This window comes from Papaver somniferum, chromosome 10, assembly GCF_003573695.1.
Source record: "Papaver somniferum cultivar HN1 chromosome 10, ASM357369v1, whole genome shotgun sequence".
Classification (NCBI taxonomy): domain Eukaryota; kingdom Viridiplantae; phylum Streptophyta; class Magnoliopsida; order Ranunculales; family Papaveraceae; genus Papaver; species Papaver somniferum.
Genome location: NC_039367.1, coordinates 149,918,386 through 149,941,721, shown reverse-complemented (window position 1 = coordinate 149,941,721; position 23,336 = coordinate 149,918,386). Strand labels below are relative to the sequence as shown.

Here is a 23,336-nt window from a genome sequence, read left to right as displayed (position 1 = left end):
TGAACTACATGTAAAGTACGAGGTAATATGTGAAGTACTACATGTGAAGAACTGTACCAAGATTTTATACCACTGGGTTTTTACTGGTCAAAGTTTTAATGAAGCAATTGATTTCGGCGCAAGTATTCATAGAGAGGACGACATTTGAAGAACTACACTCGAAGCGCTATATGTGAAGCACTGAATATGAAGTTCTATTGGACCGCACAAGGGGGAGTGTTGTAGAGCCTGCAACCCATAGATGTGCGGCCCATCTATATAGTTAAGGTTTACCTTTCCATGTATTTATAGGATACTATAGCTATGTAATAATGTTGGTCCATTATCAATAGAAATATCTTCTATGCCTCTATCTCTTTCTCTTCCTATAATTCTACTGCAAAAGTTATCTTAATTGATGATATTTTATACTTTTTATTTTTCGTAATAAAATTTGTTAAAACAATTAATTGGAAAAATACATGTCATGACATAATTTGTCCCCTATTCCCCCATCATAAAATGCCCCCATCAAAAATTTACTCTTCAAACTGCAGTTAGATTGAACCACACTTGTCCATGTCCACAGGGGTCACGCGTCCTTCCTGTAATTTTACTAGTTTTTTTTTTGTCCGATGAGATTAAGTCTCCCTCCTAGGAATTTCTTGCTGTTAATTCATGCACGAAGAGATTCTTGTCTAGACTCGGTTAATGTTAGGGGATATCTAGCATTTTAGCTAATGAAAGTGGAGGGTTAGCTGTAGAGATGGCAAACGGGCGGGACGGGGCTGGCTTGTGACCAATCTGCGGGTTACGGGTTAATACAAGCCTAAGCTTGTGGGTTGAAATTCTTCACGGGTGGTCATTTATCCGACCCGTGCCCGTCCCGGGTAAAGCTTGCGGGTTCACGGGTGTTCACGGGTTAACTGGTTTTTGTTGAGTCAACTCGCCAGAAATCGATTTCTGGGCTATTTCCTTCCACATTCAGGCCATCTAAAGTTCCTTTCCTACAACCTAAGTACCTAACATTCATCCAATTCATTTGGTATATCAATTCAAAAACTCAAAATTGCAAAACTAAACTAATTTTGCATTTAAAGAAACACAGAAACAGATACTAGTCATTAGTAGTTTAGTACTTAAGTCCTTTAGTTACAGTACTTCATCAGTTCATGATGATAATTGATAAATAATGAAAATAAACCTCCGAGACCGAGACTGTAGTAATACCATTGTTTCTAATTTGTATCACCAAGTGTGACTATATTAATAACCACTTCCTGCACAAAATATATTTTGTGTGGTTAATCAAAAAAAGTGTTAACTGTCAAAAAAACATCTCCAATCTCTTTTCTATGCAATATTTGGAGACACTGGTAAGTGATAAATAACTGTCTGTCCAAAAAACATTCTCATATTCCATGATTATCTTTGAGTTGCTCCAACTATTCAATATGAATCTGTAATTTCAAGAAAAAATAAACCAAACAAAAAAAAGATTCAAGTCAAAAACATGGAATTTGCATAATTACCCCGCTTTATATTGAAGAAGTACGCATACTAATTAGACGCATAAGAACTTACTTCCTCCACATCCTCCACTGCCCCATCCTCCACTGCTTCAGGTTCAAATCCTAATACATCTTCTTCAACGATCACATTGTCCTCATTCATATCTTCTTTTCCTATATGGATCATAAAAACAACCAATGTTATGGATAAGATTTAGACATTCAACTAAATAAAATATTACTGATTTACTTACCAATTCCATATTCCCAATCACGAGTTGTTATTAACGCCTCAACATTTTCAGGTAATAAGGAACTGCGAAATCGATCAATCACCCTTCCTCCAATGCTAAATGCAGACTCTGATGCGACGATTGAAATAGGAATTGACAAAATATCCCCTGCCATTTTTGAAAGTACTGGATATTGTTGTTCATGGTTCTTCCAATAGTTTAGGATGTCGAGTGAATTTAGACAACCTCTGTACGTCTCGCCAAGATATTCAGCTAACTCTGACAAGTCAGTTAATACATTACCACCACGTTTCTGTGTTGCAACATATTCCTGTTGACAATACCCTTAAAGTCAGTAACTTTAGAAAGAATTCATGTGATAAAAAATTTAATTCAGTTAAAACTGTCATTACATGTTTCAATAAGAATTCATGTGATAAAAAAAAAGATGGAGACACCAATAAGCAGTAAGACCCGGACTTAAATCAAGAAGTGTTCATAGAAAAACATTTTGTTCATTTTACAAAGAGTATCTATAATTGCATTATATGAAACAACATCTGGTCTGCATTTCCATTTCAACATGTTGTTCTTTTACTGAAGAGCACGACCTACTTCACCAGTTGTACACAGCCCATGAATAATAGTATTACAGGTAATAGCAACAGATTGAATACCCGTCTTTGTCATTTTGTCGAACATTTTGATCGCAAAATCAATATTCCCTTGAAGACACACCCCTTTAATCAGTGTTGTAAAAGTGACAGTATCAGGATGATAACCTCTCTTTAATATCTCTCCAAGCAAACAAAACCCATGATCAACTTTTCCTAAACGACAACAGCAATTTATCAAAATGTTCAAGGTGTAAATATCGGGTTTTACCCCAACCAAATTTATCTTCTTGTGCAACATAATGACATCCAAATAACACTTTAGTTTTGATAATGATCCCAATACATGATTAAATGTAACATAAGATGGTAATGGCCTTTGTGAAATTAATTGATCAACTAAAAACTTAACCAAACCACATGCATGTTAATATTCTTAAGGATTTCAACTAAAAACTTAACTATCCACAAATTAGACGAAATTGTGAATACCCATTTATTGGCTCACAGAAATCAAATCACCAAATTAACTAAAGCCTTTAAACCAAGCAAAACTAATGAGTAATAAAAAATTAAAGATTAAGAAAAAACCCTTTTTTTTGTGGTAAGAACACAAACATCATGAAATTAAGAAAATTAAAGATTACCGATCTTCACAGAATCACAATCACAACAGTACTAAGAATATTAAAGATTTCTTGGGATTCCTATGTAAAACCCTAGATTCCTAGAAGAAGAAAATAAAGAAGAAAACAAAAATTAAAATCTGATTACCTGCTAGCCTTTAATCTTTAGATCAAAGTACCTGCTTTTGATCTTTTGATCTTTAGATCTAATAGTTCTTCAATTTGTTGTTCTGTCCAGGAGACTCTGAGTCAGGGAAGAAGAAAAAAAGAGGAAGAACCGAAGAAGAAAGATAGGAAAGCTTAGGGTTTTTCCGTTTTTATATAATGGAACTGGGGATGACACGTAACAAGCTACGTGTTTTAGTTTCACAGTAGGGAATGGAATTACGGGTTACGGGCCAGCCACGGGTTTCACAGTACGGGACGGGTTAACCCGTTTCTTCACAAGCCACTAACTATACAATCCGCGCCCGTCTTGTTTAGTTATCATCCGGGACGGGCCAACCCGCGGGTTCTGGCTTGGTTTGCCAGCTCTAGTTAGCTGCTTTACAGGTAACTGCAGTTGACGATGTATTTTCCCTGTAACAGGATTGTTCGGTCTGGGATGATTAGTAGTAAAATATGCAGTTTGGAAAATGATGAAGATTTTTTATATTTTTAAATTGATCTTTGTTTCAGTGGTGACATTGGTTTAATCAAAATATAGAGGGATATTTATTACTTCAGTATGTCTTAATTTGCTGCTGCCCAATCAACATTGTTTCTTTGACCGTCTTGTCATTCCGTCATCTCGATATTAATTATTTCCTAGCCTTAGCTAGCTACTCGCTGCACAGACTGGAGCAGTGGAGCTTTGATTGAACAGATAAGGCCAGGTACATGTCAATGATGTCATGTACGTTTTGATAGTATATAATTTATAAATAGCCTCCTATAGCCACGTAGTTTAGGGGTTGACGGAAAATGGATGATTTTTACAAAACGTACAACGTGTCAACAATAATAGGGAGACTAACCCATGTCTAGGATCAGATGGTGGTGCTCTCGCAAACACCTCAATAGTCGGTGAGAATAAACATGCCTATTGTTATCTCATGATTCTCATCACATGCTTATTTTCTGGGGGACATGAAGTTTATATAAAATGAACTAAAAAGCGTTCGATGCATGTCTGATTTTATGAGATTATAAATGGAGGGAATTAATGAATTATATACTGTAGGAGAATATTGTATCATCGTTTTATCTGTAATGTAACTTTTATTGGGGAATTATTGTTGGAACAATTGCTGAAAATAGCCTGCAAAACAATCATAAACCAAATAAATACAGAATTGTTATGGCTGAGTCACGACCAGGTCGCTCTCTTTAAGACGTTTCGCGGCTCTGTCCAAGATTGTGCAAACATTTTTTCCATGTCACGTCGTCCCCAGGATAAAACAGCCGAGTAAGTCTTTTTCACAATCACTCTTGCATTTTGAGAGTATGTGATACTTGTACACTTCTATTCTTGTTCAAAATCAAACTTGTAGAAAACAAGTGATGATCACACATTAGTTTTTTTCTCTCAAAAATCTTATTTTTCTTTAAAACTCCAAAACAATTAAAGAAAAGTTCTCACATTATTTTCCTACAAAAATCTGATTTTTGTACTACAAAAATTCAATAGTTAATGACACTTTATCATCACAATTAATACCATTAACTTCCTCTAAATAAAACGGTCAAAGGATTAATAACAGAAATAAATTTCCTTTATGAAGATCATTAAGATTAACAAAAATAATAAATGAAAATTAATTTTGTTTTAAAACATATATTTCCAACAATCCCCCACTTCTATTTTTAAAACATTGAGCAAGATCTATATAGTGATGTGCATAAGTAAAGGTATCTTTCGATTTTGAACCTTTACATAGTGTTAGGCTCTCAAAAAATCTAACCATAGAGTGAACGTAAGTCTTTGAACTCTAGGAAATAAGAAGATTGTCTAACACACACAAAACTATGCTAGTGTAAATTCTAAAGCCATCACATTACGACCATGTGCTTGAATCCCGGTTTAATGAATGATCTAGAGAACTGCCCATATTCTCATAAAAAGCTGCCACACTTTTACATTCATATAGGTGAGTCTATCAAGAGTACTCCTGTAGTTAAGTACCCCACTCTAAATAGAGATATAGACATCATTAAGAGTTTTAGAAACAAAAACTCAGCCTTAACTCGCTTCAGGATATCATGCGTGGGATGAATTCTCAAAAGCATGATTATGTGTCTACATATTATCCGTGACTTAGTCCCATTTGAACCTACATTTTGGGATTTCCATTCATAGGTAAGGATTACCTTTTGAACCTACTTCTGGAATCTTGAGTTATAGGTTGGGTGTCAATCACGAACAACTATGTCCATATCATTTGTGAATCATTAATCTCTTTGAACCTATTTCTAGGTGGGTATCCATCACAAATGACTCAATTCTCAATGGGCATCAACATCATCCTGTAAGATGTATTCATACCCTCTTACTGATCAACGATAACTCTTTTTAGACCATATATAATCCACTCTCATAGCATAATAAATGCTTTCTATCACCTTATATGTCGACTCTACCGTTGTAATTAACGGTTCTCCACTCTTGCAATAGCCGCGGTACTATCGCATTGGATTAATATGTTTGTTATTCCTCTATCTAGTAGAGGACTGAATCACTCCATCCCTTAGATGATTCATTTGAGAGGATATCTCAATCAACATCGCAATAATATCCTTAAAGGATTGCGGTAAACATTTTTAGATAGTGTATTTCTAGGTTTAAGGTTCTTTTCAGACACCTCATAACCTTCTCAATGTTTTACTAATTATCCATACATGGATTATTAGTAAATATGCATATATGTAACCCCCACTACAGAAGTAATATACATATAGTCTATCACGTAGCAAGAAGCAATGCCATGCTATCATACTCAATTTCTAGTGCAATCACACAGAATCTCAAAAAAATTGGCACTAAATCAAATGAGTGAAAACTAGTTGAAGTTAAACTATATATATTTCTATTTCTTTCCATTGTATTAAATATATTCAAGAGAAGAACAAATTAAATTCAAGCATATACACTATCTTCCCTCGAGTCTTTCATGTCGAGTAGTAAACTAAGCATGTTCTCATTTTCATTAACATCATATAAGTTAGAATTTAAATTCCACAAAATCACTTATGCATATACAACAACGAGCGTTATGCATTTCATTTTCAAAAATTCTGAAATTCTTCAAACTAGTCAAAAAATTAATTTTGTCTCATTCAATTGTTTCAAAGTTTGCTTCAGAATATATATGATGATGACTTATTTAACTCATATCCATTCTGTTCTTATAGAAACTACACAATTTTTCATGCTTGGTCTACATAGATTCTCATCTTTTATACATTCCATATATTTTTCTGCATATGATACACAACAAATAACGCATCGTAGAAACAACATCACCAATCAAGAATGTAAATCAAGCGACATGAAAGCAATTATTGAAATTAATTACCCTTTCTTTATTTTTCAAACTAAAATATTCGGTTCTTAAAACCTTTTTCCAAAGATTAAAATTATGAGGAGCTAAGTATCTCAAACAAGATAATAATTATGACTAAAGTTTGTTTTAGTCTTACTACTTACACATCAATTCTTAATGATCTTGTGATCTCCATTTCTAGCTAGCTCTTTAATCTAAGTTTAGCAATCAAACATACATAGGGTAGAGTACCCCCACTATTTCTTGACCAAAGGAAACTTCAAATCAACACCAAAATATAAAATTGAGAAGTTGCTTATGCAAATTGCATTTCTAGCCACGTTCATTCAAAAATTTCTATAGACTACGGTAGACGTCATATTTTGGTGTTTAATACCAATTCAAAAACTAGAAAGTTTCCCCATTCATACAAAAATTAGAAATAATTTTTTTAAGCGCAAATAATTTCTCTAAATTCATATTTGACGTGTTATGTGTTCTTGCTCATTACTAATAAATCCAATTACAAAATCCTTTTGGCACAATATAGAGGACGACCAAACAAACATTTCTCATGAAGATATCATTTCATTATTCACTACTCAAAAGATAAATTTTAGTCACCAAGTTAGACTTCGTGAAACACCAAAAAAATCTTATAAAATTCTCAAACATTTTATTTCATCCGATGCTTTTGTAAACTAGTAAGATTCGGAGTTTACATACTTTGAAGACTTGGATAAAATTTGATACATGTCACTTAAAAAATTCTAAGAAATTTTAGAGGAAAACACAGCATGCACACTAACTCAAAAAATTTCATAGAAGCAAGATAAAATCACATATTTCAAGCACTTCAAAGCTTCAGTGATATCAGATAAATAATACAATATTTGGTTCAAACATTCCATTGATAAAATATTTATTCTAGTAGTGCAATGATCAAGTTCAACAAAAATCTTAATCTCAATCTTGTTAAAAACAAGATAGGCGGAAACTAGATTCTTTCTCATTTTGATGGTATGAACATCTTTAACAAGATAGTTCTACCGGAAGCAAACTTTTCGGACCATACCAATACCAAGAATCCTAGAGATGTGAGTATAACTCAACACCACTTTCTTTCGAACGATTCCGTTCAACTTTTGAACCATAACCTATCAAAACAAACATGATGTAAAACACCAATATATACCGACCTCTCACCGTATCCACAATTCACATCAACTTAGCTTGAAAAGCATTGTTAATAATATTTGATATTCTTGCAATGCCGTGTCGTAAGACTTGGTTTAATGCAAGCGTAGCAAATAACTTCATAATTAAAATTATGTTCATTTCTTGGTGAGATTTGGTATTCATATTTATTTTGACTAGGTTTCTTATTCTTTCGGTTTTGGTTTGGTATCAAGTTCTATCTCATAAGTTCCAAACTTGTATGAGTCACTCATTATTATCATAAACAATAATTCTCAATATTTAGTTTCCGTACAACTCATTCTAACATTGAAGAATCAATTCATTCTCAATGTAGAATGCAACTATTTGATCACTACAATAGCTACAAATTGTTCATCAAACATACCTCATTTGCTTTGAAATCTCAACTGGTCACAAACCAACGTCCATTCTTTCCATACCAACAAAGAATCAGCAAACCATTGCTCCTTAGGTCGATTAATCTCTAGTATTTACTCGCAAATTTTGTTTTCATTGGGAAACAAAAAACTTGCTCAAGTAAGTGAAATTATCACCTGTCACAATCATTTAAATGTGAGCATTTGTAACCCAAAATAAGTAAGGTATGCACTTATGTAAGTACTTAAAAATAAAATAAAAATTAGAACTCCAAGTATCAAACAAAGTAAAGTTTTATAGTTATAACGTCATAGATTATAACTTTCTACTAAGCATTTTATCAAACATTTGTCACGCACTAGTTTGATTTCCAATAATGATCTTATATTTTCATTCCCAAAACAAAAGTAAAGTAATAAAATAAAACATTATTTTTATTCTAAGTTCTTACATCTCTAATCTCTAATTCAAGCATCACATCTCATATTTTTAGACAAACAACGATTTTGAAATCACCACATCTCTCAAAATAAAAATTCAAATGGAAAATTTCAAAATTGGGTTTCAAGATAAACTCCTGATTTATATAATATTTTTCATGTTACACGAATTCGAATTATCTACACAAAGATTGGAAAAAGAATTCAATCATAACTAAATTTCTGCCCGTCAGAATTTTTCAGATACGTTATGCAGTATTCTAAAATACTTTAAAAATATTTTTCGGACTCCAAAAATTCTGAAATTTAACATGGATGATTCTCATGATGTCTAATATATCTGGTTAAAATTTCTAGACCCAATTCATTTTCGTGTATGAGATAAAAATAAAAGTCTACATCATGTTAAAAAACTTTTTGTTTATCATCAATAACATTTTTCTATGTTAGGTATTCATGATGAAAACTATTATCCATATGACAACCCTAATCCATCAAAATCACAAACAAAATTTAACTTTAGGTATCTAATAACCTAAAATTTCCAAGCATCATATAAATTGTTAAATAAAAATTATTCCATTCATATAATTTTATAAAACAAATTAAAACAAAGATACTTATCGCATTTCAGCAATCGTTTTGTTTTGATATCCATGGCAGAATAAACCGTCTTAAAATTGTTGGAACAATTGTTGAAAATAGGCTGCAAAACAATCATAAACCAAAAAAATACAAAATTGTTATGGCTGAGTCACGACCAGGTTGCTCTCTTTAAGACGTTTTGCGGCTCTGCCCAAGATTGTGCAAGCAGTTCTTCCATGTCGCATCGTCCCCAGGATAAAACAGCCGAGTAAGTCTCTTTCACAATCACTCTTGCACTTTGAGAGTATGTGATACTTGTACACTTCTATTCTTGCTCAAAATCAAACTTGTAGAAAACAAGTGATGATCACACACTAGTTTCTTTCTCTCAAAAATCTTATTTTTCTTTAAAACTCCAAAACAATTAAAGAAAAATTCTCACATTATTTTCCTACCAAAATCTGATTTTTGTACTAAAGAAATTCAATAGTTAATGACACTTTATTATCACAATTAATACCATTAACTTCCTCTAAATAAAACGGTCAAAGATTAATAACAGAGATAAATTTCTTTTATGAAGATCATTAAGATTAACAAAAACAAATTTAACAAAAATAACAAATGAAAATTAACTTTATTTTAAAACATATATTTCCAACAATTATGGACAAGATTATTATGATGGAGTGAGGTATCGGTGGAAACTAAAATGTGAAGAATTATTTAGTTAGTCATTTGGAGGTCGTGGACTCGAAGAAACAGGAGGGTTGTTCTTCCAAAACTACTTTTCAATTGATTAATTCCCCGAGTCATCCGGTATAATTTGTTTTCTTAGGCTAATTAAATATTCGGAGCTTTAATTTTCTAAAGTTGGAAAATAAATATCTGGCGGGGTTTAGTTTTCTAGCTAGAGTATCGACGGTATATCAGTCATCACTATGTTATGGACTCATGGAGGAATGGTAATTCCCTTACTGATTTGTGTTCAATTGTTAACTGGAGTTTTATTTCCCAAATTTTTGTTCTTCTATTGATTAATGATAAATTAATTTAATTCATGGGACGTGGCTTACTTTTTTTTTTTTTTTTGAAGCATGTATTTTATTAAACTACTAATAGACTATTACACGAGGGTATAAGATACCCCAAGATTCATTGAGTACAATTAAATTGATAATCCATGAATCAACAGTAACATGATATTGGATCAGAATAGCAATCTTCAGATCGGAATTGCATCGATGACGGATGTTGGAGTCAGAGATCGAAAGGCTTTCGGTCAATGCTTTTCACAAGAAAAGTTGTATTGTTGGTGGACACAAAAATATCCATAAAAACTCAGGTGTTGGTAGAGGAGTTCGATGCAATTGATTGAAGTTGCTAGTCAGGCCTTTGTATCTTGATGCTGCGGTAACCTGCCCGAGTGATAGCTGTGTACTCCATTATTTTCCGACTTGATCCATAGCTTCAAATTAAGCCATGAAGTAGAAACTAAGCCTTGTCCTCGATGGATTAGTGTTAATAAAGATATTACAAATGTAATCTAAGAACTGAAATAAAAAAACAAAAGGAACTACAGACACAATTAAACTAACTGGGGTAATTTAAATGGAAAACACTACGCTTGTAAGGTATAGATGCAAAGTGAGGTGGATTATTGACCGGCCCATGGAGATGCATAAAGTTACCGAGCTACTTCAGCTAGATTTGTGTCATTAGAACTCAAAATACTCTACTAGAGTTCATTCTTCTTGATCATGGTTTTGTAATGATGGGGAGTCATTCTTCCGTGGCTGAAATTATGAAATCCAAAGCGGTGTCGACTAAACTCATATATAATTGATGAATTGGTTGATGTTGTGTCAGATATAAGATTAGGCAACCATCTCCCTTAAGTTCATCTGCAGTCCATGTACATGTAGAATTAATCTTTATTGAGAGTAAACCATTCTGCATCCAAATAAGGAAAGGTTGTTGTCGTCTATTGTTGTTGCTGTTGGAGCTGATGCAAATTATGCAGGATATGCAAAGAAGATTGAGCTGCTGCATGTATTCACATTCAACATAGCAGAATCAAATTGCTCCTTTCGAAACCTTGTGTCTTCACATAATTCAATAAAATCTATATCCATATGCATATCAAACCTTAAGATCCTGAGACAAGTCGATCCCAAGACTGATTCTCATGAAACAGAATCCCTACTGAACTGGAAATTGGATTGTTTCATTTAAAATTCTGGTGTTAGCTATCATATTAACAAGCTATGATGCTCATAAAAGGTTATGAAAAGTAATCCCAAATTTTCAGAAGACATGAATATGATTGCAGGTAATGAGATTATATTGTTTGCCTGGGTTATGATAAAATCTCCCACATAATTTTCTAGACCCCTGCCCTAACAGATCTGCATATTTCATACTGAAATTCATTTTTGAAGAGCCAAAACCTGGCATTAACCGACAAAAACACACCAATAAGGTGCTCTCTAAACTTCAAAGCGATTTGAGATTATTTATTTTTCCTTAAAAAACATCCTGGTGAGAGCACCACCAGAGATACGATTGGTCCTAATAAGCCTTACATGGAAGAAAACCATTCTAGGAACATTACTAGTCCAGCGACAGGACAATGGGAAAACAAAGAAGAAAGCAAGGCAGAAACTTGTGCAAATTAAATTATAAAACTAGATGCAAGGGCAGAATATTATGTGAGAAGATATATATACGCAATCTTTGAGAATTTGGGATTGAATTATGTAGGATGGTATGAAATCATAGTGGTTTTGATTGTGCAAAGTAAATCTATAACATCTCTAAGGCCGGTGGATTGAAGATCAGCTAGTGATGATGGAGGAAATCATAGTGGTTTTGATTTGGGGTTTGTTTCCTTCGCGGCGCTGTTTTAGTTTCTCTGCCTCTCAGAAGCGAAGAGAGAGAAAATTTTCTTTAACTTTCTATTGTTTATTCGTACTGCGTGGCTTACTTGAGTCCGTACTCTGTAATGGATTATTTGATAGACGGGATAATTGGATCAACATACATCAATACAATTCGTGGTGATAGAAGCGCCATAGTTTTACCCATTTTCCATGTTCCCGTTCATATGTATGTTGGTCGGATCATCAAACTATAAGGTCATATTATATTTTTATGTTAGTTTTTTCTGATATATTTAAATTTATTCGAGGACACAACGGTCATCCTTAGATAGTTACTGCAGGACATACATTTGGACTAAATTTTTATCCAGATTTCAAATCGTCATAAAATTGTCATGCAGCGACAAAAGACTATAAGAAATATTAAAGGTTCAAAAAAATCACCTCCAATATCCTAGGTAATTATTAAAGAATCTGATACATTCGAGCCATCTGTGTTATTGCACCATAGAGATTTAGAGATAAATTCTCCATATTTTAGTTTTCACCAAATGCCTCACTTGATCGGACAGTCTCGTTTAGGAATCGTAGAAAATCTGATATCAAAGACTTAATAAGAACAAAAAACAAATATTCAAACTGTTTCACTTAATTGATGTAAATAATATTTATGGCTCAATAGCCTATTTATAGTTTAACAAATTTGACGACTAAACAGAGAACGCTTTCCTAATAAAGATCAAATTCTAAATAAAGAACACTTCTAGATACTCAAAAGTTGCAAAACGCAGTAAACTTTAATGCTAGAATAACTTTTATCTCAATTCTCAAGTTATTTTCAGCTTCCAAATATGGTACGTTCACTATCATACACAAAAGGTCGTATCAACTTGTACTAGTTGCTTTACATAAGCATTATCAACTTGTACTAGTTGCTTCACATATCCCTCCATTCTATCTTGGTTTAACCTCCAATATCATCCCTTAAACCAATCCGTGCATACTATCTTGGTTAACCTTCAACATCCTCCCTTAAACCAAGATTGTCTTTACTAATCATTCCAAGTTTTCCATGCAAGTAGATGTATTAGACTTCACGGCTTGGTAAAAAAAATTAATCAACTACTTGTTCTTCACTTTCACAAAATTCCGCAGCTATCACCTTGTTACCGACAAGCTCTCTAATGTAGCGATACACTATATCAATGTGCTTACTCCTCCCATGAAGCACATGATTCTTTATCAGTGAAATTGTAGACTTATTATCACATACTATTGTTATATGGTGTTTTCTGTTCAAGAAAGAGTGATTTTAACGTCATTCTTAACCATACAGCTTGTGTACGTAGCCCAGTTGCTAGCAGCTATATATTATACTTCTGTTGTGGACGTTGTTGCTTCTTTGATGACCAAGAGAAAAAACTTGTTCATATATGAAATGCATAACCTGAAGTACTTTTTCTCCCTTCTGTATCTCCATCCCAATCACTATCTGTTTAACCAACTAACTTTGATTCTTCTGAAAATGTGTAGAGAATACCTAAGCTAGTTTTTCCTTTAATATATTTGAAGATACGTTTTGCAGCTTGTAAGTGTGAGTGGCGTGGTAATTCTATAAAACAACTAACCGACCCAACTGCAAACATAATGTCAGGTCTTGTAGCAGTCAGATATTTAAGACTTCCAATAAGACAATTAAAGTCTGTTGAATTCACAAGCTCTCATGTTCCTTCTTTTGCTCTCTTCTACATATGTCCAAATTGAATTTTAGTACTTATCCATTGTGAAACGTTTAAGTATTTCTTCTGCATATATTTGCTAAAAAACAAAGACTCCTCTTTCAGTCTGTTTTACTTCTATGCCAAGAAAATATGACATTAACCCAAGACCCGTCATCTCAAATTCCTTGACCATATCCTTCCTGAATTATGGGGTAATCCTTTTCCTCCGGAATTGAATACCATTCCATTGATCCCTCGGTGTAATAGAAAAGGCGAGCTTTGAGGGAATTAGATTCCAACGTAATTCAACTCTGAAAATTTTAAGTTTGTCCAGTTCGAGGGAATTAGGTTAATTCCCTCGGATCAAATTCCAGGGCTCAAAAACCTGAACTGAACACGATGTAAATGTAAAAGATATACAATGTATCGTTGCCCTCACCCCTTGTTGCCCCTAAGATGGGGTTGTCCTGCTTACCCTCCCGCCGGCCCTAAAAGTTTCTTTTTAGCAGTGACCAAATACAACGTGCCCTGAGTTAATTTCGGGAGACACGTGTTAGAAGACTTTCACGACTACATTACATGATCGGGAAAGATAAAATGAGCCAGAAATAAAATTTGGGGATAATTTGCGTTACTTCCCCTGGCTAAAATCATAATTTGAGTTACCTCCCCTATAGAGATAAAATTAGTGAAACCTCCCCTCGTTACATTTTTCGTCCATTCCATATTAGCTGACGGGGCATTATCATACACGTGGCAAAAATAGACATGTGGCAGTCACGGTACCCAAAATACCCTCATACACTTATTTGATCTAACGGTGGTAGCTAAACTAAGATAATCAATGGTTGAGATTTCAAATCACATGGAACCAGTCTTTTGTTCTCCCCGTATCTTTTCTTGTTCTTCTTATCCATTACAGCTTGAATCTGAACCAAACCCTCTGCATCTCAGACACAAACTCAAACCCATCAGATCATACACATTCTCCATCTCATAACTCACGTTCTCCATCTCATAACTCTAATTTCACCGTACCTTCAATTCCAGCTTGAATCTAAACCAAACCCAAATCTTCTTTGTTCATAACGGCAGCAACCCAAATTCAATTCGAGTTTAACCTGTCATTCAAGCCACCGTCTGCTCAAATCTTGACATAGACAATCATCGTCCTCCACTGCTTCAACTACTAACAGCAGCAGAAATCCATTTCAGTCTCTCTAATTCATCTCAGATCCATCAAACCCCATCAATTTCTCTGAAGCCCTAATAGTTCTCTGTTTTCCTCGTCTCGATTCATACTCATACCCATTTTGATTTCAGCTTTCTTCATGAGAACATCAATTTCTTCTCTTCTCTGAATTACAGTTGCATCTTTCATAGAGAAGATTTGGGTTTGGATAGAGCATCTGAACTACAGCCGCATCATTTTGATTACAGCCGCATCATTGAACTAGGGAATCTGTCAAATTTGGTTTAAATTGAGATTGAGATTGTTTGGATTTCACGGTATTGGTTTTGGGATAAGATTTGGGTTTAATTGAGATTTAGAAATATGGAGAAGGTTAAGTGATGATTATGCTGGTAGTAATTTATTTGATTGGACGGAAGAAGGCAAACAATGAAGAGTATTCTGAGTAGGGTACAATGAAGAAGACGATGGTATTTTTGGTACTTCGTAGGAATTCTTTTATTTTTCTTTTGATCATTTTTTTTTCTGCCACCTATATACAGTTGGTGACTTATCTAACTGGCTTTGGACGGAAAATGTAACGAGGGAAGGTTTCACTAATTTTATATCTGTAGGGGAGGTAACTCAAATTATGATCTTAGCCAAGGGAGGTAACGCAATTTACCCCTAAAATTTGGTTCTGAACAAAATTTTTTCTTCCTCTTTCATAAAACAAGCGACTCCGTCCCCTCCCTCATTACACTAATTTTCTCAAACTTGATTGAGATTCCCATTAGAATTAGGGAAAAACACATAAAACCCCTTTTCTCAATTTCTCCATTGAAATGCAAACTTGATGAAATTGAGGCAGCCGTATCTGATTTAGGTTAGTTTCTGTTTGTAGCTTCAGTTGATCAAACTGATTTGGAAGATCATCATCTCTTTTTGAAGGAGGAAGGAAGTTAGTATGAGTATATTAGCTGGTACAATTGAAAGAAGTTGCACCACCACCAAATGTAAGTTTATTATCTCCGGCACAACTACTGTTTTTCATATTCAAAGGATGATTTCCAATCAATTGATCGAATTTAGTTCAGGATCGCTGTTTTATCGATATGATATTAGTGCTGTTATGCTGTGTAATAAACAATTTGGTTCTCTGATTTTTTTTTTCTTCTCATTCCTAGAGCATTCAGCCCCGGGGAAAACTTACGGAAAGAGCTCAATCGGGATAGCGCTGAATATGATCAGAAAGTGAAAAAACTTACAGAAAGCCTCCTCAAGTTTGGGTTGCCTCAGCAACAGCGCGAGGATAATCAATGGTAAATTTTCGCATTTAACGAGGTTTTTTTGTGCAATCCTTTTTCCACTTCCTTTCGTTCTTGCGATGCTCAAGTAGTAACAATTTCTGCTTTGATTACGGCAAGGTAGGTTACTCATGCTCATGAATTTTTATCTCATGCCTGTAAGAGTCTGTCTTAGTTAATGTACTGTACTGTTGTTGCGGTACTAATCGACTATAGTTCTATTTGAATTGTGGTATCCTGTTTATTAAGTCTTATGTGACCACCATGTTTGGAATTCTGCAATTGTCAAATAGCATAGTGTTGTGATTTGTGAATTAGTAAGAATGTCCCTCAATGAGTGAAAACTTTACTGACGTAGTATTATAATCTGATTGGAAGCTTTGTGCTGAATGAGATTGTTAAAGATTCCATGCTTTCTAGTCTCCTTCCAACTCTTCGTTGTAGAATTGAAATTCAGATTGGCATAATGACAAATAGATTACTGCGGCTAACAAAATAAACCCCGCTCCTTGATAATATTGTTTGCTTTGTAAAGTTTGTTTCCTATTCCTCTCAATTGATTACCTTTTTGATGTTTTTGACAGTCAAGATGGTTCTGAATTTTGGTTTCAAATAAATCTCGTTGGTTGAAGACATGTTTGGATATATGGGGGGATTCGAAGATGATGATGCTCTTGCATCCAAAGTGAGAGATACAAAGACTGTTTTTGAGATTTTTACTGCCAGTTTTGGTAGCGAGGACGGAGTTTCTGGTTGTGGGGCTGTCGTAAGAGATTCGTGTCATAGGCCAATAGTTGCAAGGTCTAAGGCTATTTCTAAAGGGAAGTGTGTCTCACCATTTTATCTACAGTTGGAAGGGGTTGCTTTAGGGGTAAAACTTGCTTTGAAGTATAATGCTTTTCCTTTCTATCTCTACTGCCCTTCTGAAAGTGTTTCTGAGTTTGTTAATCAAAATTGGCTTCGCAAAGATATGTGTTACTGTGGTGGCGAAAAATGGGTAACTGTCGAAAGTCAGTGCAAAGCTTGTTCGAAACAGCTGATGTTCCCAAAAGACCAAAAAGACCATGAAATGGCTTTTGAACTCATCTCTTATATTTTCTCGGATATCTCCAAGCTCGAGAGTCATGATTTTTGGTTTGATGTGTGTAATGGTGAAAGTAAAACAAATGGAGCTGCATATCTTGTTGCACAACTTGGAGAAGATAAGGTGTTGAAACTAAAGGAGATTGGTGAGTGGGAGGATTTATGGGACATGCTCTATAAAGAAGTCTTTTGTCACTATTTCGAGTAAGCTGGTACGTTCTTAAGATTACTCCTGCTCTATTACTTCTTACTATTCACACTTAACCAATTGCTTAAAATATGATTTCAACTACTCACTCCCTTCTTTTTTAATAGGCTGGTTTTGTTTTTTGAGAAAATTAAGGAAATTAAGAGAACTAATCATTGAATGTGATCCTCATGACACTTGTAAATGAAAGAAGTGAAGTGAAATGGTCCCCATGACAAAAGAAGTAAAGTGAAATGGTCCACATGACACTTGTCATCAAAAGAAGTTAAGAGAAAAGTGGTCCCATAAACTAAAATAACATTTGACTTTCCCAATTAGAAAACCAGCCTATATTTTTGAAACATCTATTTGTAGAAATCAGCCTATTATTTAAGAACGGAGGGAGTAGTAGACAATGTGCAATATCTAAATTCTTTAGTTACTGGATTAAGTAGAATGTAATATGGGCAACTATGTTACCATACATTGTTTGGAATGTGTCTGGATTCCTAGAAACTATCAGGTCTCCGGAAACAAAGAGTTTAAATGGGAAGAGGTTGTTAAGGAAGCTTTGATAGTTGCAAATTTAGCCAACCTTCACACTGCGAACCTGAAATCAAATGATCTCACATATTGTTTTGGGTTTGCAGAATTTGTGGTGTGCTCATAAGGTAGAATGATCATTTCATTGCAGCCTTAAAGACATGCCTATAGACAACAATGTAGCTGTGCATCGGGCAATCAAGGAGAGCCTGAAGAATGTTCATACAATTATAGTAGAAATTGACTCAATTTGTTGTTGGAGTCTGTTATAGGATGTATGCCAGTCCTTGGTATTTTGGTACTTTATGTCTTCTTTTAAGTCCGCAAGTGTTGTTCGTCAGTCACTGTAGGGAAGCGAACTTTGCAGCATAAATTTGTGGTTATGAAATCGAGAAAACCTTTCCAGAAGAGTGCATGATATGAATTGTGTACCACATTTTTGAAAACCAACTATTCCATTTTTCTTTCCCCTTCACATTACTGATCTCAGTTTGTAACAATGTTTTAAGAATAGTCCGGGCACAATTTTTAAAAATTTGTCGGGCACAATAACATGCCGTGATTTGACGTCATGTTAACGAGAGAATGCGCCTTCACGACGACGTTATCTTACCGGAAAAGATAAAACATGAGCATGGAATATATTAGGAAACTTTTTTGATTTTGAACCAAGTTTTTTCTTCCTCTCCAAAAGAGACTCCGGCCGGGCACTCCTATTGGGGATACCAACACCGCAGTCGGTACTACTACTACTACTTCTTCTATTTCCTTTTCCTACTATTTTCCTTACTTGAGTTCGATGATTTGTTTATATACTCTTGTCCAGAACCATTCAGTTCATATCAATCTATTAAGTTTTCTTAATCTTGGTGGCTAATCCCCAATTCAAAGGATTTAGGTGGTTGATCTCCAATCAACTGATCAGTTAGGATTCTATTGTTGGTGCTGAATCCTATCAATCTACACTATTTTCTTAAACTTCACTCAATTAGGGCATAACACATAGAGCCCCTAATCTCAATTCTTTCATTAAAAAAAACACATACAAGAAACTGAGACAGCAATATCTGATTTAGGTTAGTTCATCATTTACTTATTGAAGGATGACGGAAGCTAATATGGATATACTAGCGGGAACCATTGAAGAAGTTGAACCACCACCAAATGTAAGGATTCAATTTAGTATAACATCTTGTAATTATCAGTTTTTGTGTTATGATATCAATGCTGTTATGCTGTTTCTCTGGATGTACTTAATTTGCAACAACTTCTGCAGGGAATTTTACAGAGCATTCAGCCTCAGCAAATACACCAAGAAGAAGATGATGACGGGGATGATGAATTAACAAACAAAGAGAGCATGAAGCGCACAATGAGAGATATGCTGTTCCGCGGACATCTAGTAATTAAGCTCCCTTTTTATTATATGTTCTTGTTTGAAGTTGATGCTGTTTTTGGCCACCAATTTGGTTCTTATACTTTTGCAACAACTTCTAGTGCAGGATATTATAAGGTTAACTAAGAAGAAAGAGGTAGATCCTGATAGCCAAGTGTTGCGCCTCCTTGATGGGTAAGAATGTCACTCATTGGGTCAAAACTATAGATGTATCTATTGTAACCTGATTAGAAGCTTGAAATTAGGGTGATGGTATCTATTCACATGACTTGTGCTGAATGATTCCTTACTTTCTAATTTCCTGCCAACTCTTCGTTATAGATTACTGCGGCTAACAAAATAAACCTTGCTCCTTGAGAATACTGTTTGCTTTGAAAAGTTTGTTTTTCTCTCCTCTCTATTGATTACCATTTTAATGTTTTTGACAGTCAAGATAATTCTGAAGATAGTGACACAGATGATGATGAACAATTTGCGATTCCAACAAAATCTCATTGGTTGGTTATGTGTTTGGGTATATGGGGATTGGAAAATGATGATGCTCTTCCATCCAAAGTGAGAGATACAAAGAATGTTTTTGAAATTTTTACTGCCAGTTTTTGTAGCGAGGATGGAGTTTCTGGTTGTGGGGCTATCATAAGAGATTCTTGTCATAGGCCAATAGTTGCAAGGTCTAAGGCTATTTCGAAAGGGAAGTGTGTCTCACCATTTTATCTAGAGTTGGAAGGGGTTGCTTTAGGGATAAAACTTGCGAAGAAGTACAAGGTTTATCCTTTCTATTTCCGCTGCCCATCTGAAGATGTTTGTCTGTTTGTTTCACAAAATTGGTCTTTCAAAGATAAGTGTATGTGTAGTGGCAAACGACTAACTGTCCAAAGCCAATGCAAATCCTGTTCGACACGGCGGATGTTTTTAGAAAACCGAAAAGACCATGACGAGGCTTTCAAACTCATCCTAGATATTTTCTCGGATGTCTCCGAGCTTGAGAGTTTTGGTCTTCCCTGGTTCAGTTTGGGTTATGGTGGAAGTGAAAGAAATGAAGTTGCTTATCTTCTCGCACAGCTTGGAAAATATAAGGAGTTGAAACTGAAGGAAATCGGTGAGTTGGAGGATTTATGGGATGTAATCTATGAAGAAGTCTTTGGTTAATATATAAGTAAGCTGGCAAATTCTTAAGATTACTACTGATGTATGTTATTTACTTGTTAATATTTGCATTTAGTTATTGAATTATCAATATGATATGAACTTGCTGGATTAAGTAATTAAAATGTTACAGAGTCTGGAATGTCATTTCTCTGCACTTGGTTTACAACTTTTAACTTATGCCTATTATTAATGGAGCAATATATAAGCTATTATGGTTCCTGTGCAGGATGCCATGGTAGAAGATGGCAAGCAGCAAGTTGAAATCGATCCACATACTTCCTGCAGTTTAACAGTATTAGAAATTTCTGTAAGTTTTGCTTGTAAGCTATTATAGCAGGAGAAAGGGACTCAGTAACTACTCTCAATTCTTCCATTAAAACACACTTGATGAAACTGAGGAAGCAATTTCTGCAACTTTTCAGTTGCAAATAAATGACGTAACATTATCTATTACATTCCACCTCTTTATTATTCTTCTTGAAAAAAAAATTCATGGATGGTTACGGTTTTCTTAGTTCTTCAAGATTTTAATTCCATCAAATGAAGACTCTGAACCCTTAAACACATAGAAAATAAAAAACCAATCTACGTTCCTTCATCAATCTCATGTAATTTCAAGCTGTGCGAGAAGATAAACCTTGTACTTCTTCGCAAACTGTAGCATTCTTATCAGTGTAGGCCATGCAAGTTAAGGAGGGATTGCTGGTTTTGCATTTTAAGCGTACGTTGGCACAGATTCTAAGTGCATGAGGTTGACATTGATGAAACGTAACCACGTTTTGTTACAAATGCTGATATTCTAGAATGGAGACAGTTACTAGCTTTGATTTTATATATTACAATGAAAAGTCATCTGCTATCTCTTTTTGTTCTTCTCTCGTTGCCATGCACAAATTCAGGAGTTCTTTCATTTGGATAGAGAAAATTACTATTGAGAATTAGTGTTGGCCAGTTTGCCAATTGCCAATTGCCGTAATCTGCGGAGCAAGCAAAGGGGAGTTCCCTCGGCACCATCGTGCCAAGCAAGCAAATGGGAGTTCCCTCTAAATGGCCAGTTTGCCAATTGCCAGTTTACTCTAAATGGGAGTTCCCTCGGCACCATCGCCAAGCAAGCAAAGCCTAAATACGCCCGGCCCTAAAGGTGGAGAAACCACACTTGATGGCGTATTTGTCCCGTAAATAGGAACAATAATAGCTAGGCTAATGCTTCCCCACGTGGGCACCTCAATACTGATCAGTGAGAATAAACATGTTGATTGATTTATCTCATGATTCTCATCCCATGCTTATTTTCTTCTACACATAATGAAGATTTTATGACAAATGAAATGAATCACAAGTGACCAAAAATGAATTATCAAGCGTTTGATGCATGTTTGGCTAAATTTGTCAGATTATGAACGGAGAAAAAGGAATTATAAATGGAGGAAAAAATTGTATCGTCGTTTTATCTGTAACGTAACTTTGATATGAGGAATTGTGAACAAGAATATTATGATTGAGGGAGGTATCCGTGGAAACTAAAATTTCAAAAATTTGTCGGTTAATCGTTTCGAGTCCAGCTTGAAGATTTTTCTTCAAAAATTATTAGGGCCTGTTTGGTACAGTTTTGAAAAACAGTTTTCAAAAATAGTTTTCCACTGTTTTAAAAACATACTCTTTTTTCCTTGTTTTCATTTTCTAAAAATTGTTTGGTAAACTGTTTTTGAAAACAAGGAAAACCAACTAAATCGGGTCAAATGTAAATATTCGTCTAAGAGATAGTGATATTAGCCATGACTCACTTGCAGTCATTCCCCATCTCTTACTTTGTTCTGAAAAGAAGAAAAAAATAAAGAAAAGAAAAAAAGAGAAAACACAGAAAACAATAATTTGTTGTTTTCATTTTTTTGTTTTTAAAAACAGAAAATAGATAGAAAACATTTTCTGAAAATGTCCTTACCAAACGCGTTTTCTCCTGTTTTCTGTTTTCTCTGTTTTTAAAAACAGAAAACTGTTTTTTGAAAACTATACCAAACAGGACCTTAGTGTTCCCATGACTTACTTTATAAGTCATGAAGTATAATTGGTTTTCTAGGGCTAATTTAGATATGGTTTTCTAGGGTTTTGAATATATATCTCTTATTTATGTTAGGAATATAGAAATAGTAATTTTCCTAGTGATTTGTGTTTCATTAATCTAAAATAGAGCTAAATTCCCCTAATTTTTTTAGTTCTCCAAAAATCATACAAAAATTAAACAACGATAGATTTGTTCAAGTCATCGAGCATGGTTTACTTCAGCTGGTTTATTTTGATAGACCAGCACAAAAATACAATTCGTGATAAAAGCGTCCCAGTTTTAACAACTTTCTATATTTACTCTGGATTTTGTGCTCGTGCTACGCACCGGGCGGACCCGAAAAGCATCCACCATCGTTTTTTTACTTTTAACCACAATTTTGGTTTGGTGTGACGTGGCTTCGCACGCCCTGTCGTTCCTTTTTATTTGGTGTCGCGTGGCTTCACCCCTCTTTGTAGCGATGCATGCTTAGGATTTATGATTTGGTGTGGCTCGGCTTCGCCTCGGCTCGCCCAGTCCTCATATATTTTTGATTTGGTATGGCTAGGCTTCCCCTCGCCGTCCCGGTTTGATATGGGTGGCTCAGCTTCACCTCGCCCCGTCCAAATGCATTCTCCCCTATAGATGTTGATCAAATGAACCTCCTTTAGTCTATATCTCAAGAAAAAAAGGTTCCACGGCAGAGAATTCAACAACCTGACACCATGTGTGCAAACAACATAGCCAACTACTTCACAAATTGGTTTTT

General features: G+C 34.7%; 2 protein-coding genes across 9 annotated transcripts; one reads left to right on the top strand and one right to left on the bottom strand.

The window, feature by feature from the left end:
* Positions 1-1,736: 1,736 nt before the first annotated feature.
* On the bottom strand, positions 1,737-2,833 carry LOC113316517 (pentatricopeptide repeat-containing protein At5g57250, mitochondrial-like). Its single transcript, XM_026564680.1, has 3 exons — positions 2,830-2,833; positions 2,339-2,553; positions 1,737-2,054 (listed from the first exon to the last, which is right to left on the bottom strand). The coding sequence occupies exons 1-3, from the start codon at positions 2,831-2,833 to the stop codon at positions 1,737-1,739; spliced, it is 537 nt and encodes a 178-aa protein (XP_026420465.1).
* Positions 2,834-14,594: 11,761 nt separating this feature from the next.
* LOC113318629 lies at positions 14,595-20,954 on the top strand. 8 transcript variants are annotated; one of them, XM_026566815.1, is made up of 9 exons: positions 14,595-15,877; positions 16,049-16,183; positions 16,753-17,463; positions 18,089-18,721; positions 19,084-19,147; positions 19,258-19,383; positions 19,484-19,551; positions 19,806-20,533; positions 20,753-20,954. In XM_026566815.1, exons 5-8 carry the CDS (start codon positions 19,085-19,087, stop codon positions 20,524-20,526), a joined length of 978 nt encoding a protein of 325 aa, XP_026422600.1. In that variant the 5' UTR covers positions 14,595-15,877; positions 16,049-16,183; positions 16,753-17,463; positions 18,089-18,721; position 19,084; the 3' UTR covers positions 20,527-20,533; positions 20,753-20,954. The 8 variants fall into 8 exon arrangements, with proteins under 8 accessions (XP_026422600.1, XP_026422603.1, XP_026422601.1 ...); XM_026566818.1 differs by lacking the exon at positions 20,753-20,954 and having other exon boundaries at positions 14,595-15,352; positions 15,766-15,877; positions 19,806-20,670; XM_026566816.1 differs by lacking the exon at positions 20,753-20,954 and having other exon boundaries at positions 14,595-15,361; positions 15,766-15,877; positions 19,806-20,670.
* The last annotated feature ends 2,382 nt before the right edge of the window (positions 20,955-23,336 follow it).